The sequence below is a fragment of the Heliangelus exortis genome, chromosome 23, assembly GCF_036169615.1.
Source record: "Heliangelus exortis chromosome 23, bHelExo1.hap1, whole genome shotgun sequence".
Taxonomy (NCBI): Eukaryota; Metazoa; Chordata; class Aves; order Apodiformes; family Trochilidae; genus Heliangelus; species Heliangelus exortis.
This window is the reverse complement of record NC_092444.1, coordinates 6,930,799-6,948,702: the sequence shown is the minus strand read 5'-3', so window position 1 is coordinate 6,948,702 and position 17,904 is coordinate 6,930,799. Positions and strand designations below refer to the sequence as shown.

The window sequence follows — 17,904 nt, the reverse complement described above, 5'->3', positions numbered from 1 at the left end:
ATAATATATAGTCTTAACATTTTGTTGTGTTGCATAGAGCATGCTTTTCAGGAGTTCTTTTTGGATTTTTTAATATCTATTTTTTGCTGAGCAGCCTAAGGGGAAATTGGTACTCTTTGGAAGATTTTTAAAGTTACATATCATGATGAAGCTGCAGTCATAGAAGGGTAAGCTGGAACTGGATGTGTCTTTATTTGTGCTTTTGGAAAATACAGTAGAATTCAGTTTTATCATTCCTGCAGGTATTTTTGGAAATCCTGTAAGTTCCAATAAGAGGAGTGATCTGATAGGAACACATGAAGCAGGATGATAGATGAGATTTGTTTAGGACCATGCTTTCATGACCTCTGCTCCTGAAGCCTTCACTTTGAGTAATTTGATGCTGTACCATCATGACACTTCCTTCAAATACTAAACCTTCTGCCAGATCTTATTGACTTCAAGGACAAAGTAAATTCCTCAGAAATTAGTTTCTGTGCATAAGTTCTTCTCCATTTCTGAGGTTGTGTTGTCACAGTGAAAAGTGGCAAAACAGAAGTTCAGGTTTGTTTACTGAATGGGTAATTTCTGGTATATTGTGTAAGGTGGTTTGGTTTCTTTTGTTTTGTTCAAAGAAATGATAGTTGCTTAGGACAGATTCGGGTCTGTTCTACTTCCAGACTAAATTTTTAATTTATTTTAAGCTTAAACTAATGCTAAGTGACTGTAGCAGTTGGCATAATAATTTTTTTATTTTCTGGTGCTTTGCAGCCAGTGGCAGTCACATAAATAATGAATAATCAGATTCATTATCTTGCCTTCCTCATAGCTAGACAAGTCAATCTGGGCACTTCAAACAACTTCAGTTTTTCATACTGGAAAGAGAACTTTTTGAAAATTGGGATGATCTGTAAAATGACCTTGCATAAGAATGGATGATAAAACAGCTGAGAATTTGTGGCATACTGGTCACATACTGGTTTCACATACTGGTTTCACATACTGGTGAGCTGAATCAGCAATTTCATACAAAGATAAAAAAAATAACTTTGCTTCTGAACAAGAGTGATGATTGCAATACAGCAGCTGTCCAGGTGATGTCTGCATGATTTGCAAGCATCCCACTGCTTTGGGCAACAAACTCCTCTGGTAGCATCACTTGAAGTGCTACAGCTAAACAATGGTTTATGTCAGGTCTGGAGTACTACAGTGAATTTCAGTTATAAGCCTACAGTGTCAGGTTGGATCAAACAGACATTTTTTCCTGGAAAGGGAGAGGAAAGAAATGCACAAAGAACTAGAAATTTTCTTGAAAGCAATAATCATAATTGGTCATTGTGACAGTTGGGATCTAGTGGGCTTATTTGTCTTCTTATTCATCTCTCTTCTTCCTGGCTGAGCACTTTTAAGTGGCTTTAGGAGGGCTGTAGCAGCAAAATAATACAAATCTGCTTCCAGGTTTCACCAATTACATGCGGAGTCCATCAGGGGACATATTCAACCCAGAACACTACCAAGTGAATCAGGACATGAATTACCCTCTGAGTCACTATTTCATTACCTCTTCACATAACACCTACCTCATGGGAGATCAGCTGATGTCCCAGTCCAGGGTGGACATGTATGCATGGGTGCTGCAGGCTGGCTGTCGGTGTGTAGAAGGTAAGGTGAAAAAAAAGGAATCTTCAGTTTTGTTTCTCCTCTGTAAAGCAAGACTTGTGACTTCTGCAGAAGAAATGGTACAGGGGAAGAGCAAAAAGCAAAGTGGTGTCTTCATTTCACAAAGAAGGAGAAAATAATGTTGCCATGTAATGGGTAATTTTATTGAGCATGGAAATAAGGCAGACGTTTGAAGAGCAGTGTCCAGAGCACTGAGAAAAAAAATAATTGTCAGTTGATTGCTGAAGGGAATTGCAGAGTCTCATTTGTCTTCACAAGTGGTGGGCCCAGATGTTACTGTTCTGATGGGTGTCCTTGTTTCTGTTCTGCAGTTGACTGCTGGGATGGGCCAGATGGTGAACCAATTGTCCACCACGGATACACTTTGACTTCCAAAATTCTCTTCAAAGATGTGATTGAAACTATCAACAAATATGCCTTTATCAAGAATGAGTATGTATACAGCCTGCCAGGTTCTGAGTCTTGGGGCTATAAACTGGGGTTCCTGGACAGTCAGTGAAAATCTAACCAGCTTCTGCATATGCCAGGCAGAATGCTGAGCTGTTAGCTATAGAAGTTTCCATGGAAGAACAAACACAATAGGTTTATCACTTGATTGCTGGAAGGGGAAAGGTAAAGACAAAGCCCCTTCAAGGATTTTTTCAGTTCTTGGAACCTTCCTTGACTTTTTTTTACCTGTGATATTGCCATAGGGGTGAAGCTCTGGCTTTTTAGTTTTCCCTCATGAATGGCTTGGTAGAATCATTTTGGTAGGAAATGGAGGTCAGAACTGGGCAGTGTGTGAAACTGAAAAGTGTGCTCTGGAAAACTGCAGAAGTTTAATAATCCTGTGGCTGTCAAAAAGGGACCATTCAGTTTGGAGTGAGTAGTGGGGTATCAGTCCTGTGCCCACACTGGTTTATCCAACCTCTGTGGATTTCCCAGGTGGTGCTGCCTGTTACAGGAATGGCTCAGACAGCAATAACCCTTATTCTCTTAGTGCTGAATCTGCAGCTGGTGATGCTTGGTTTGTGTCTGTGCCAGGTACCCTGTTATCTTGTCAATTGAGAACCACTGCAGTGTTGTTCAGCAGAAGAAAATGGCTCAGTATCTTACAGAAATTCTGGGGGACAAACTGGATCTGTCTTCTGTGGACAATGATGATTCTTCCACACTCCCTTCACCAGCAAGTCTTAAAGGAAAGATACTGGTTAAGGTAAAGCCCTGCTCAGTTTGTGCCATCCCTATTGTTGTTTGTGATGATTATGATTTCTGCCTGATTGTCACTTATATCCTGTCATAATATAATATAATAATATGCTATTTAACTAAGCTAAATAATTTAAAAGCAGCCTGGTACTTATGTTCTGAACAAATGTCTCAGTCAGTAAGAACCTTGTTGCATTCTTGGAATAATTCTGACTTTGTTTTATACCCTGTGATAGCAAGAGCTACTTGCTAGCCTGCCTGTCTCATCACTTTACCTTCCAGGGAAAGAAGCTTCCAGCCAACATCAGTGCTGATGCAGAGGAAGGTGAAGTCTCTGATGAGGACAGTGCTGATGAGATTGATGATGACTGTAAAATAATGAATGGAGATGTAAGTTAAGTGATCATTTGAATATAAATGTGAGTGTTGTCTGACCTTTGGGATTCATCTCAAGGCTCTTGGCTTCTAAACCTTCATGGGGACAGGTTTAACAGAAGTGCATACTGGGGAGCACCACTTGTAGTGGTTATGACTCTGCCTTTTAATATTTTAAATAGCAACAGTTTTTTTCATGTTACATAATCTGTTTTTTTAAGTGGAAGGTATTGTACAGCCAGTAAACTGTTTCCAATATCCAAAGGAAACAACACAGGTGACTTGACAACAGTGCTGAAATCAGGGGTGCTGTGGTACTTAAACTCCAGATTTTGCAAATTTTCCAGATAATTTAAAAAACTTAAAGACTGTTTTGAGAAGATCCTAATCCAGGTGCTTGAGCAAGCAGAAATAGTAGCACATCTGTCCTTGCTAGACATTACTTTTGCCATGATTCTTTTCAACTTAGTCCACACACATGCTATTTATAGAGAGGTGTCAAACAATATTTGTTTTTCTTGCATTAAATGGCTGGAGAAATGAAGGCCAGTAAGGAAAGTGTCATCTTTCATAATAAAATTAGATAGTAAGATGTTATTCTCACTAAGGGCTCAGAAGGCATTGCTTTGCTGACCTCACTGTTTTTGTTACTAACAGTTCACTTTTCTGTGAGGTTTACTGATGCTTTAAATATGAGATTTGTTACATCTGGTTTGCTTTCCAAGCCAATTTTTTAAGAGCTCAGAAAATTATAACTTGTTTCATGGCAAATTTAATTGGGAATTCTTAAGGCCCACTGAGAAAACACAACCTGTCACCTCTTGAAAGATCTGGGATTGTGAATTTATACCTCATGGATGAAAGACAAAACTCTGGATTTCTGTTTTTGTTTCCCCCACTTGCTCACATGGGCTGTTGTGCACACAGGAGGGAATAGGATATATATATTTTTTTTAATCCTATATTTTGTGCTTGGAACTGGTAAAATCAAAATTCTAAAGCTTCTCCCATTCCATCCAGTAGAAAAACCTTGACCTGGCATATGAACACTGTCCAAGAACCTTGATGAGCAAGAGAAGTGCTGTCTGCTTAGAGTTTCCACGTGTATCCATTGCTATTAAACTTGTATGAGGAGTGGCTTGGACAGCACAATGGCACAGATCAGACTTCTGACAAAATGTGTAGTGCAAAACACAGCTTATGTTAATCCAGTTCAGTATGGGGAGCACTGTGTTAGCACATCCTTGGCTCAGAGCAGACATTAGATCTGAATAGCTCTGCTAAAAGTCAGTCTTGGTTTAGGTAGAGCCATTTTAATTAGTTTTGCTCTCATCACCTCAGACAGGCTGTTTATACTTTAGATCTAACTTCCCCTGCAGGGCCCCATATGCTTCCATTAAGTCTGATGCTGAGCTGCAGGTAACTGCCTCACATCATGCAAATGAGAAACCTGTTGTTTTGGGTTGGTTTTTCCTTTATTTCTTTCATATAACATTTGGGGTTTTATTAATGCTGGAATTACTGGAATTGCCAAGATTTTTTTTCATCACTACCTGGTTTAATGATTCTGTTTTGTTTGTAGGCATCTACTAATAGGAGAAGAGTGGAGAATATAGCAAAGAAAAAACTTGACTCACTGATAAAAGAGTCCAAAATTCGTGACTGTGAAGATCCAAACAATTTCACTGTTACCACTCTGCCATCATCAGGAAAGGCTGGCCTAAAACCAGACAGTAAGAAGGTGAACATATTTTATTGCACTTCACTCACCCTTAGACCTGGTTGTTGTTTTGTTTGTCTCTTCCTAACAGTAATACTTGTTCTTGCAAAGGTGATTGTCTGCAGTTGGGCTTTTAAATCTGTTTTGAGACTCCCCAAACAAGACAGCACATTACCTGATGTATCTCAGCTATCATAGCACTCATGAAATTAGAGAATGCTCACACTTCCCTTAAAACAAGAGAGTGTGAGTCACACAATGAATTTTACAGAGTCCATTTTCTGTTAGATCCCTGTCTGTAATACTTTATGTAATGTTTTGTCATATCTTACTAAAACCTCGTGTGCTTATATAAAACTTTGTAAAGAGGAACACTTTTTGCATTTATGTCCATTTAGTAGAAGCTTCTTTTTAATTTGCTCATAATGAGATTTTAATTTTAGCTGGTTTTATGATTTGCATTTGTTGGAGAGAGTTGGTTATTGCAGATGAATTATGAATTATGACAGTACTTCAAAGGATGAATTGAAATGCTAAACACCTCTTTCCCCAAAGTCCAGTGACTTGGGAGAAAGCAGTGTCTATCATTTCAGATTGCTGTAGTTTATTAGCTTACAGAATATATTATGCACTGCTGACTTTAGATTCTTAGCTGAGCTCATGCAGTTAACAATGATGCCAGGTGAACAGCACTGTCAGATGTGCAAAGCTGTTTTTTTTCCTTACACAGCAATTGGAGCATGAAATGTACCCATGGAATGACTTTTCAGCATGGGAACTCTGAAAGTTCCCATGGACAAAAATCATGTCAATTATTGCTGGGGTACAAGGTCTTGTACTCAGCTTGTGTTTAAAAAAAAAAAAAAAGTCTGCATTGCTCTGGTCCAGTTCTGTTGGCACTTGAGTGAGGATTGCTTCCCAAACCATTCCTGATGATGTTCAAACATGCTGTCTGTGGCATTCTCTCTGCTCTGCTACATCATTCTCTCTGCTTGGTTGCTTTAGAGTAAACTTGAGGATGATGTGGAATCTGGGGAAGACTTCAGCTCCAGCAAAAGGCAGAGCAGGTCCCTGATGGGCAGCTTCTCCAAACGCAAGGTGAGCCACTCAGTGGGTTGGGTCTGCAGTAAATATTCCTGGGTAGGTTTTTCTCTTTGCACACAGTGCTGGAGAGGAATATCCTAATTGCATTGTCTGGCAGAGGCTTGCTCTCAGGGTGTCCACTGAATTAGATAGGCAGTAAAACTGCTTGTAACTGCTTGCATAACAGTTTCAATCTGCATCAAGGTCTAAACATATTCAAGATCTAATCTGACAAACATAAAAATTCATTTGCACCTTTTATCTGAGGGTTTGTCCTTCCTTTATGCAGACCCCTGGGCTGAGCCTTGCCCACGTGTGTGCATATCATCATCTGGCAGTCCTGAATACCACAGAGCTGTCATTTCCAATCTTCTCTCATAGCATGGTCATTGGCACACCAAAGCAAAACTGTGTCCAGCTGCTCAAACGTTGATCAGACAGTCATGATACTGTGGTTTTATTTCCTTGTGGCACAGAAAAAAGGAAGCAAATTGAAAAAGACAACAAGTCTGGAAGAGGGTGAAGATGATTCGGATTCTCAAGGAAATTTAGCCAGGAGCTCTGTACATTACAGCAGGTTTGTTCATGAGTGATTTGGCAATTTTGTTTCTAAAAAAGATACATACATATGTGTACCCATTAAAAAGAGATGCTTCAGGTCTAGAGGCCAATTAATTGGAAGCTGCATGCACATGACACCAATCTGGTATAAGAGGAGATCTGCTGTCTGCCACAAGATCATCACAACTATTTCCTGGTGCCATTCAGGCTAATTAACCAGGTGGTCTGTGCTGTGACCATCTCATCCAGCTGACATGTGGGCCATTTGACTGGTGGCCCAGTGAAACCATTATGGTGGATTTGCAGTGTATCAGGTCCCTAGCTGATTTTTAAAAACTTTTCATATATTTCCAAATGAAGTTGCATCAACATTCAGGTGATGATTTTGAATTTTTCTTTTGAAACTGCCTCTTCAAAAATCCTGACATCAAAGATTCTTTGCAGAATGGCTGCTTAAGGTTGTTCAAACCTAAGAAATCAAATCAAGCAATTCTCTGGGATACTTGGGAGCTTTATTTGGGAGGGCAGTAGATATGTTGTTAGTGATAACCTGAAACAAGTGAGAAGGATGAGAGCATTGCTTTTCAAATGCTAAAGAAAAACCAAGTTTTTTTTGGACAGCAGTTGGCTTGAGGAGTAAATGTGTGTGTGAACAGATACTCCACCCTTTGGTCAAAGCCATTTAGAGTCCTTCTCACCAGGGTCTCAGTAGCTGAATATTTATGTCTGCCTTTAGCATGGAAGGGCAGGGGTGACTTTTCCATCAACTTTCATGCTGTTGGTTCCACAACTTCTGTGCTTTGCCAATGAAGCTCTATGCAGTATAAAGCTATTACATTTTTAACTATGAAAGATAAAATTTACCCCTTAATTAATGGGAAGTTAATTTGATTTCTCATTCTAGGACAAACAGACAGAAGAAGACAATGAAGCTGTCCAGAGCACTCTCTGACCTGGTGAAATACACAAAGTCTGTTGGCATCCATGATGTTGAATCTGAAAGTAGGTAAAACTAAATGTTTGCTGAAAATAAATGCTGAAGAGCATTTCAAGCTTAAAGTTCAGATCCTTAGGGCAAATCTGTTGAAATATCAGCATTGAATTTCTTGAATATTTCAGTCCTCTTTCTAAGTTTTCTGCATCTTATTTTGACAGAAATTAAGTTTTAGCTAAAAGTGTCAGAAAGAGAATTGTGTGTCAAAGATAATTGCTTGCCAGGAACTCTGCTCTCCCAGGGCAAATTCAAAAAATCTTAGAGAATTTTTTTAAAAGTTATGAATGAAGAATCAGGTCATTGATTATACTCAGCTTCCTTTTCCCAACCAGAACTCCTCCCAGAGAGCACAATGATTTTGCTGTGCTGTAAGAAAAGCACAGTTCCTTCTGAGCGGGATGCATTCAAGTGATGCATGACAGTTTCAAGTGCTATGCAGTTTTAAAGGCTTTAGATAATAAATTAATAAACAGGGAGATTACCTCTAATCTCCTCCCTCTTTTGTAGTCTCTTCCAGCTGGCAGGTTTCATCTTTCAGTGAAACCAAAGCCCACCAGATCCTGCAGCAGAAGCCAGCCCAGTACCTGCGCTTCAACCAGCACCAGCTGTCCCGCATCTACCCCTCTTCCTATCGGGTGGACTCCAGCAACTACAACCCCCAGCCATTCTGGAATGCTGGCTGCCAACTAGGTGAGCAGAAAGAAAACCTGTTTATTTTTGTTTTATTTTGGAAGGGATGTTTTAGTAGGAGCTCTGGAATCACCCCTTAAAATACTAGTTCTTTGCTTGCTGAGCTTTACTTACAGCTGAGTCCTCCTTGTCATTGTCTGTGTTGTTACCTATGTATTACCTCCAACATGTGTTTTACATACAAGCAGTCATCTGATATAACTAAAATAAATTAATTTCTCAAATGCAAGAAGACTTCTGAGTTCAGATTCCTGAAGAGCTTCTTTCCCTGAAGCTGTGATGTGCGATATAGAATTCTTTTTCATAAAACATTTGAGTTTTTGCAACCAAGAAGTCAAGTGTGAAAATGTATTTAGGTCCATCCTTTAATCTGATTCTTCAAACAAGAATGTTTGTAATGTACTAAGTAATATCACCTTTTTTTTTTTTTTTTAAATAGTTGCACTGAACTACCAGTCAGAGGGGAGAATGCTGCAACTGAACCGGGCCAAATTTAGTGCCAATGGGAACTGTGGCTATGTCCTCAAACCAAACTGCATGTGTCAAGGTAAGAAAAACAAGCAAAGCAAGTGGATCATTTATTGTATGAGAAGAGGGGGTGTGGATCCTTATTACAGTTTGTTTAAAATACAGTTCTGATGCTAGAAGCAAATAAACCAGAAGGCATCTATAGCTAAAGTCATCCCCAAACCTCTTTCCCATTTTGTACTTCTCATTCTTACAGGTGTCTTTAATCCAAATTCTGAAGATCCACTGCCTGGTCAATTGAAGAAACAGCTGGTTCTAAAAATCATCAGTGGTCAACAGCTCCCAAAGCCACGTGATTCCATGTTGGGAGACAGAGGAGAGGTATGGGATAATACATGATTAATCTTCTAAAGCTACTTTCCCAGTCTTAGGTAATTACAGCAGTGTTTGACAAGACACACTCCAGTGTTTCAAGCATTGTAAGAACCCTGTGCTTGAATTTCATCTTTGTCACCTTTTCCGTTTGTTACTTTGTTTTCCAGATCATAGATCCATTTGTTGAAGTAGAAGTCATAGGCTTACCTGTTGATTGCTTCAAAGAACAAACAAGAGTAGTTGATGATAATGGTAAGATTATGAAGGGTTTAGTTTTTGATGTTTATTATGGCTGAAACACTATCTTACAGTCAGCTTTGGTTCACAAAGATATAAGTAAATGAAATTTGGTGCCTATTTTGACAAAGCACTGAAAAAATTGATTTAAACATTCTTGATGCTAATCAGACTTGGGTCTTGAACTGTTCAGCTGAGTTGATACAAGGTTGTGAAGGATTTGGAGTGGAACAAACCATTTGTCTCACTTCTCACTGTGTATGAGGGAGGGAATTTTGATCTTGCTGTGGTCAAAAAGAAAGTCCAAACACCAGCTGAAAGAAAGAAAGAAAGAAAGGCCAAGCCTAAGGAAATCTATTTCCTGCACATCCTTGTGCTGCTGTGTCTCCTGCTGAATTGAGGCAATCTTCTCTCTTCTTGCCTCTTCTGAACAAACCACCTGAAATCTCCTTCCTTCCCTCCAAGGCTTTAACCCAATGTGGGAGGAAACGTTGGTGTTCACAGTCCACATGCCGGAGATTGCGCTGATTCGGTTCCTGGTCTGGGATCACGACCCCATTGGCCGTGATTTCATTGGGCAGAGGACAATAGCTTTCAACAGCATGATGCCAGGTAAAGCAGGACCAGTGCCATCCTGGGGGCTCAGTTCTTCTGCTGCTTCCAGCAGCCAAGCCTCTGGATGTGCTTTCTGCCATCTCAGCTCCTTCCCATCTTCATTCCCGGTGCTGCAGGTTACCGACACGTGTACCTGGAGGGCATAGAGGAGGCATCCATCTTTGTCCATGTGGCTATTAATGACATCAGTGGTAAGGTGAGTGCCTTCACTGTGATGTAATACAGCCTGCATGTGGGCATGAAGGACAGGAATTTTTGTCCCACAAGGGAAACCCAGTGGGTGAAGGTCCAAGCTAATGTATTTGTTGAACGGGAGTAAACTTCATCTCTGAGCGTGTCATGGTAGTCTGAGAGCTTTCTGAATGTGTCTGGAGATAAATGCAAATTGTAGGGGAAGTTTATAAAAAGAGATTCTTCCAGTGCCTTTTTGAGGAAGTCATAGGGGAAGGTTATTTCATTGCAGCATGTTAGTTTTAGAAGTAAGTATGTTTGTGTCCAGTACCTTGCTGAACAAAAAATTATACACCTGAACTATGGGTGCTTCTTGCATGCAAAATTTATTCTGTAAAGGCTCTGTCTGCCTGATGCTTTTGCATTTAAAATTTAATTAAATTCTTAAGGGTTATTTCCTTGGAGTTTTTTCCATTACACTTAAAATGCAGAGTAAAGATGACCCTTGTAACAGTTTTTGGACTCATTTTCACTGCTTATATGTTATTAAGAGTATATGTGTGCCATATGCAGGAAAAACACAATTATCTGGGTGCTAAATCTAAATTCACATGAATAACTTCAAGCTGAGAGTAAACTTCTAACTTAAATATTTTCCTAGGCCAGCTGAAAATGAGATAGTTTCTTTCCACGAAGGGCTCTGGATTTAGCTCCTTCTATGCTATTAATCTCAGCGAAATTCAGGTAGCTAAGTGTCTGATAGTGCCTTGAGAATGTCCCTCGCAGTGCCTGGCTGAGCTGCCCGCAGCACCGAGCTGCAGTACCAGCATCGTGACAGAGGGAGGCGGCAGCCAATAGGCGGGAATTCTGAGTTCCTTTGGTGGGGAGCTCCGTGGAAGAGAAATTAAATCTTAAAAAGGAAAGGAAAGCAGCTTTCTGAACTTCGTGTGCATTCGTGTTGCTTCAGTTGTTGTCTGCTTTCAGGTGATGTCCTCTGCACACCTCTCTCCATACTGTTTTAAGGATAGAGAAGTACAATACCCCTCACTGGGAGTCAAAGTCTGTAGCTTAGTATCCACTGGCAAATGAGTTTTTTTTAAATAAAAGACAGACTATTTCCTGGAGGCACTATTTTTTAATTATTTTTATTTGTCTCTGTCTCTTCTGTAGCATACTCCTGCATTGCAGAATTTCCTGTGCTTTTCTAGATGTGCCTATCTGAGACCCTCCCTCACTGTTGTTTTGCCTTTACTCTGTCTGTTTCAGTGAGCTTCTCTATGTCAAAAAAAGTCTACTTTTAGAAGCAGAGCATTTTTAGACGCCTTGAAGGTACCCCCTCCTGTCTCAGGGAGGTGCAGTGACCACCACCACACACCTGCATGCCTCTAACTAATTGCTTCATGAGCATCAGTGTTTCCTTATGAGCATTTTGAAGCTCTCCAACCCATGTGGTCATTGATCAGCCAGAGAGCCTCCATGTCTGAAGCAGATCCAGGATACAAGTCCTTCTGTCCCCCCCCTTCCTCTCTTCTCTGAGTCTCTACCTGTTCTGTCTTCTCTCTGCTGTACCACAGTTCCAACCACTTCTTTCACATGAAAAAGAACATAAGCAGTGAATTGTGGGAGATGGTGTGAAAGCTCCTTGTGCTGTTTTCTAAGTCTGATTTAAAGAATGAAATAGCCCTGGAAAAAGCTGAACCAGAAGCTGAAAGCACATGTTCTGGATCTCCCTCAAAATGGCTCTCGTTTTTAAAACCCTATTTTTAAAACTTTTCTTTTTTTCCCTACATTAAACAAATTTGTCCTTGGATTCTTGGATCATTCCATGGATTCAAGCAATAGTGACTAGCTTAAAAGATGCACCAAATAAGCTAGAATGATACCTGGGGCCCTGCCCTATGTGTCACCCATTCCATCAGTGCTTTTATTTTTGTTGGGTATTATTTGTGTGTGCGTATGTATGACAATTTTTTCTGGGTTTTGCAAATATTTATATTGTTTGATTTTGATAGCAATAAATTCATGTACTTGCCAACTTGTCTGAATTGGAACAGAATGGTTTTTTCCCTTCACTCATTAACAAATGCATAATCTTATTTTGAAACTCTCTAGTGAAAATGAATCCACAATGTCCCCAGCAGACTGTTGAATAGTCTAGCTCCCACAGAAAGTTTATTAATATTTAAAATGCATTTTCTCTGCTTTGTATGAGGAAAAATCAATTCCTACCTTCCTTATCATGTCCTGTGTATATTTTTTAAAGACCATTTTAGGTCTCTTCTTGATCATCTCCTCACGCTTTACCTTGGCATGTGGTAACTGAACTTCAATTATAGAAATAATATTCTGAATGTTATCACTGGGCTTTGTGTCAAACAAATAAGGCTTGATCCCATATGCCAGATTGCACTTATGAATAACAGCAGCTTTTAACCCAGGCTTAATGTACAGTGCAGCTAAAATCTACCCTGCAAAGTCCTACAAAGCAAAATTTGAAATGCATGAGCATGCACTCCAGTCTTTTGGGTGAAAGAGCATTGTAATTTAAATTAGACATCTATGTGCCATTGTTTGGCACTGCAGAAACGTGACCTAATGTGGCATCACAGGGTAAAAACTGAACTGGCAGCAAGTGGGAACAGCACGGATGCTGATCAGGTTTTATCATGGGTTTCTTACCATGCATTTCAATCACAGCCTCAGCTCCTCCATTTCTATTCATTCCTTATGCTGCAGCTACCAGAGTCTGATTTATCTGGGAAAGAAGGGGAGCAAAGGAGAGGTAGATTAGAAGAGAAACACCTTTTTCTCTGCTTTGAGTGATTTATGTGTCCAGGGCACTCTGAACACAGCAGTCCCAACGTACTCTTTACCTGGCACCATCAGTCTGTTGATTTAAAAGTTGGCAAGTACACCTGGAATGCTTAGAGGAATGCAAAAGCATTTCATGTTTCACTGAAATGTAAATCAGTTGTATGATGGTGGGAGATTTCTGGTGCTGAATATGTATATATTTAATGCTTAAGTAAGTACTGAAGCATATGAAGTGCTTTGTTATCACTCTGACTAACTTTGCTTGTTTATAGTGTGTTTCTTCAGTGATGAAATCACACATGGGTGTCTTTGGATAAGTGTTGTATGGTAGGAGATGGTCACAATGTAGGTACACAGGTGGCAAGCAGAATATTTGATCAGTTGCCATGCCCGGAGTCCAAGTGCTGTTTGTGGCAGTGCTTAATTCAATTGAAGTGGTGATCTCCTTTATGCTGGAAAACAAAATTTATTTGATATTCTTACATCCACTGTTTATTTCTCAACTGTATTTAAAGGATGTAAATATCCATTTGAACGACCAATTTATTATTATCTATTTCAAGTCAAGAATATTTTTTACCTTAAGAAGTCACTTTCAATTAATTTTCTCGTGTTTCATGAAAGTGTAAAATCAGAATGTTTTTAAAGTAACTTTTTAAAGCTACCACCATTTCTATAGCTTGTTTTATGTTTTGGTTTGGTTTGGTTTTTATTCCCCCCCCATTTCTCTCTCTCATTTACTCAGAGAATTCAGTTTTGTTCCTGAGCTGGAGCTCTGTGTGTGTGTGTGTGTGTGTGTGTGTGTCCTGATCACCTGTAGATGAGCTCCTGTGCCCGAAGGAAGAGATTTGCATTGTCTGTTAAGGACTTCTCTTGGTTTTTGTTGTTTGTTTTGTTTTTTTATCTCCAGGCCAGACAAGCTCTAGGTCTAAAAGGCCTGTTTCTCAGAAATCCAAAGCAAGCCTCTCTGGACAGTCATGCTGCTGGGCAGCTCCATCGCAAACATTCCTTTAGCAGCCACATCCTGAGACGGACAGCCAGTGCTCCCACCAAAACCCAGAAGAAGAACAAGAAGGGTTTTCCTGAAATTGCTTTGGACACAAAAGACAACAGCTCTGAAGGGGCTGGTGAAGAAGTGGAAGCTGCCTCGCAGCCCCGCTTCGAGCAGGAGCCAGAAAGAGCTTCTCTGTCACCAGCTCCCAGAGATGGTGCCAGTGGGGAGATCCCTGGCAAAGGGTTGAAAGGTAAGGCCCAGGGTTCTCGGAAAGCCAAAATCCAAAGCTGTGCTCCAGGGGGTGCTGCTTGCAGGGAACCCCCCCAGAGGGCTGTCAGGGCCCGGCTCCAGGAGCAGCAGAGCGGGAAGCAAAGCGTCTTTGCACGCTGTGCCATCAACAGCTCTGGTAGGATTGGAGTGGCCACCAACTGCATGAAATGCATGATTGGTTCCAAAGAAAGCCCCGATCTAGAATCCAAGTGGAGTGACCACCCTACCAGGCCTCTTGCTAAAGATACACTTCACCATGAGCAGTATAGCAGTATAACTGGAGAAGAGAGGTTAGAGCTAAAAACCTGGGGTGCTAAAGGCCAGCCCAGGCACCCGTCAGACCTGCAGTCCTGCAGCAGCCCTGGAACTGCTGATGATCTAACAGCAAGCACCCAGCCTCTTGTCACCCCAGGGAAGAAAAATGTTGAATCTAAATGCCACGGAATAAAGGCTCATTCCCGGCAGCGCTGGCAGTGCCAGGCAGGTGGCAAGTATGGAAGCACTGTCAACCTGGTTGCAGCCAGCAATGGCTCTGTGTCCTCCAACTCCAGCAGTCTAGAAAGCCTTGGAAGCCCAGAATTCCCCAAGCACTGGTCTGAAACTTCTCGAAGGCAAGTGGGCACCCTCCAGAGGGAAATGAACGCCTTGTTCGTTCAAAAATTGGAGGAAATTCGAAGTAAATCCCCTATATTCTTTACTGGTAAGACCAGATTTTCTTCACCCTTCTCCACCGTAGATCACATCATTGTCTCAGCTTCTGCATAGCATCTTTACTTAGAAGCTCCTCTATGTTTTGCTACCAAGAGACCTTTGTTTTTGGCAATGGCAGAAAAAAAGTCTGCGTAAATATTTTTATTTATTATTTTCCTAGATGTGTCTGGTTTAGATTTGTGCTCTCCATGCATAGTTCTACCCATCTGCAGTAGTAAAACTGTCAGTAGTCTATGAATTTTGGATTGTTTGTTGAGGCTTTTTTATTTCCTTATGTTGGTTTTTTTTTTGTTTTGTTTTTTTAGTGAATGTGGTATGATACTAAGTAAATTTTAAGATCCAAACCAGAGCATTAAGTAGAGATTGGGAAGGCCATGTTAACAAAAAAATATTCCTATTATCATCAGTTTTGTTTTCCTGAGGGATATCTAGATCTGAATGACATCTGTTGTGCACTCTGCTAACAAAAAAACAGTTCCTTCATGAAAGAACTTGCAAAATTACTGCCATCAGTTCAGGGATTGCTGAATGAGATTCTCTGGTCTGGGTTATTCAGGAGATGACACTTTATGATCCACAGCAGCCCCCTCTGGTCCTAAATGTCTGAATCCCCAGCATGCAAACATTTACAGATGTGCTTAGTGGTGTTGTGTGCCTGATTTGGCTGCCACCTGAGGGTACAGTTGCATAACACAGAGCAGCAAGGTGTGTGACCTGATGTTCCCTGGCATCAGCCCAGTGAGGGGAACTGTTAGCATTTCCCAATTGTAAAATAAAATGTGTCCATTTAAAGGAAAGCTGCTTAGGCTACAGCATTGTGTAGTTGTTTCAATGTAGAGATCTGCACCTGGGACTGGGATCACGTGGCTGTGTCTTTACTCATCAGCTGCACGTTTGTAAAGATGGAAAATAAGGAGAAGCAATCAAGGTTTATATTTTAATAAAGAAAGTGACTTTTTCCCCCTGATTTGGCAGGGAGGGGAGGGAAGAGATTTTTGACAGGTGTTTTATAGAATTGTGAAGAAGGAGTAAAGAAAAAACTTTTATCCATGACTATGAGAGCTTCTCTTCAAATCCTTCCCCCTTACTTGGCCAAGGAGTTTGGACACTGCTGGTTACATTTTCAGGAGAAGTTAATTGACTTTGGTGCTTCTGAAGATGTAACCCCTTCTTTAGTAAGATTCTGACTTCCCACTTTCAGTAACCATCTTTGAAAACTTCAGTCAGAGATTTAAGATATTCTATTTGTTTGTTTGATCAGTTTAATCCAGTTTTGCTTTATTTCTCTTATTTTATTCTTGTTTTTACATCTTTTTTTTTTTTTTTTCAATATCTGCTTTGAGCTTTTAGGAAAATACCAGGACAATGGGAGAGGGGGAGTGAAGAAGTTTGCCACTTCCCTTGACTTGAAACTAATCCAAGGCAGCAGAACTCTTTCTATGCCTAAATTATTGGCATTAGGCTTTTCATAAGCTCTGAGTAGTGTGACATATGAAACCATTTCCCATTCCCAGTGCCAGCTCCCCTGCCAGCCCCCCAAGTCACTAAATAAATATTGTGGTGTGCTTGAAATCTGATTAAATCCAGCTGACTTCTCAAGCATGGAATCAGCAAACCTTTGAAATGGCAAGGCAGTCAGTTGGACTGGGTGCTGAGGATCCAGTGACAAACACAGTGTGTGCACAAACAGCAGGATCTCCCCATCCTCCTGGGGCCAAGAAACCAAGGAAACCACCAACATGAGCCCAGGATGGCTGTGGGTTGGCATTGACACCCAGGGAAGGGGCAGCAGGAAGAGGCAGGAAGCTACAGCCTCAAGCTCTCCTCTTTATGGCAGCAGCACTATGGCTCCCAGGATTTTGCCCTGGGAGTTGTGCCCTCACCTCTGCTGCTGGGCTGGGGAGAAGGAGAGCTCATGAGTGATCAGCTCTGACTCCTCCTAATGCTCTTCCAGATCCTGCAAATTCTGCTGGGCTGGGAGGGGTGGGTTTGGCTCCTGGACTCGTGTGCCTCCTTCCCTTTTAGCTCCCCCAGCTGATGGCACACAGGCCCCAGGACAGCTGACTCTGCTTCCAGTCACCACAATGGACTGGAAATACTGGTGCTGACAGGGAAGGCCCAATATTTCCTTGGCATTTTTGTAGTGCAGATGATTATTTTATTTTTTTATATAGCATTAGGAAAGGGCTTTGGAGAAGAGGAGGTCAGCTTCCATTCCCCAGGCCAGTGGAGTGCATTTCTGGAACAGCAGCAAAAATTGCCTTTTATTCACTTAATGGCAAACTAATGAACTTGATGGAATCCATAAATGGACTTGTATGAAGTGCTCTGGTTGGTCAGAAATTCTTAGGATCCTACAAAAATGTGTGAATATTTCTGTCTGTTTCCCTTCCCTCCCTCAGCACTAATTTGTCCTGTTATCTGCACCTGCCTTCCCTACATTAACTGGATTTTTCCTCTGTTCTATCCTATTATTCTACATGCACACTCTCTCTCTGTAGTTAAGAACTGAAAGGACAAGCAAGTCAAAGGTAACTGCTCCATGTCACTGATTCAAGCACCTTGTTGCCTGTAGTCCTGGTTTTTGTTTGTTTCCTGCCTTTTCATTCCCTGCTCCTGTATTCCTGAGGCTGAGTGGTGCTTTGCTGGCTCTGGGATGCATGTTTGCACTCTGGCTTGGGGATGGGGGGAGTCCTGGGTTTGACATGATTGCTCTGGCTCTCAGGGCACAGCTTACAAATGTTTCAGGTGGATGAAGCATTTTCTTCAGATAATCAGTGCCCTTAGTGATTCCTCAGGATGCTACTGTCAGCCCGGTGCTCATCAACCATGCCTCTGCACAGCCTGTTGGAAACTTTCTTAGGAAAGCAATGTTTTAAACAATGTTTTTAGGAAAACATGTTTAAAACCCTATTGAAAGTTTTTGTTTTGTTTCTGAAAGGCACACTGACTCCATTGCATGGAATGCATACAGGTCAT

The 17,904-nt window shown here is 41.0% G+C and overlaps 1 protein-coding gene across 9 annotated transcripts in view; it reads left to right on the top strand.

Annotated features, from left to right (window-relative positions):
- PLCH2 (phospholipase C eta 2) overlaps window positions 1-17,904 on the top strand; it is a 70,703-nt gene that overhangs the window by 49,167 nt on the left and 3,632 nt on the right. For 7 of the 9 annotated variants that reach the window (XM_071766799.1, XM_071766796.1, XM_071766797.1 and 4 more), the window contains 15 exons: window positions 1,438-1,641; window positions 1,971-2,091; window positions 2,683-2,854; window positions 3,130-3,237; window positions 4,805-4,963; window positions 5,948-6,040; window positions 6,502-6,602; window positions 7,491-7,588; window positions 8,088-8,270; window positions 8,710-8,817; window positions 8,995-9,119; window positions 9,281-9,365; window positions 9,816-9,962; window positions 10,082-10,161; window positions 13,861-14,914. In XM_071766799.1, coding sequence (XP_071622900.1) covers window positions 1,438-1,641; window positions 1,971-2,091; window positions 2,683-2,854; window positions 3,130-3,237; window positions 4,805-4,963; window positions 5,948-6,040; window positions 6,502-6,602; window positions 7,491-7,588; window positions 8,088-8,270; window positions 8,710-8,817; window positions 8,995-9,119; window positions 9,281-9,365; window positions 9,816-9,962; window positions 10,082-10,161; window positions 13,861-14,914 — 2,838 coding nt within the window. Of the gene's footprint in view, window positions 1-1,437; window positions 1,642-1,970; window positions 2,092-2,682; window positions 2,855-3,129; window positions 3,238-4,804; window positions 4,964-5,947; window positions 6,041-6,501; window positions 6,603-7,490; window positions 7,589-8,087; window positions 8,271-8,709; window positions 8,818-8,994; window positions 9,120-9,280; window positions 9,366-9,815; window positions 9,963-10,081; window positions 10,162-13,860; window positions 14,915-17,426; window positions 17,457-17,904 lie in introns of all 9 variants that reach the window. The other 2 variants (XM_071766803.1, XM_071766802.1) reach the window with 2 other exon arrangements.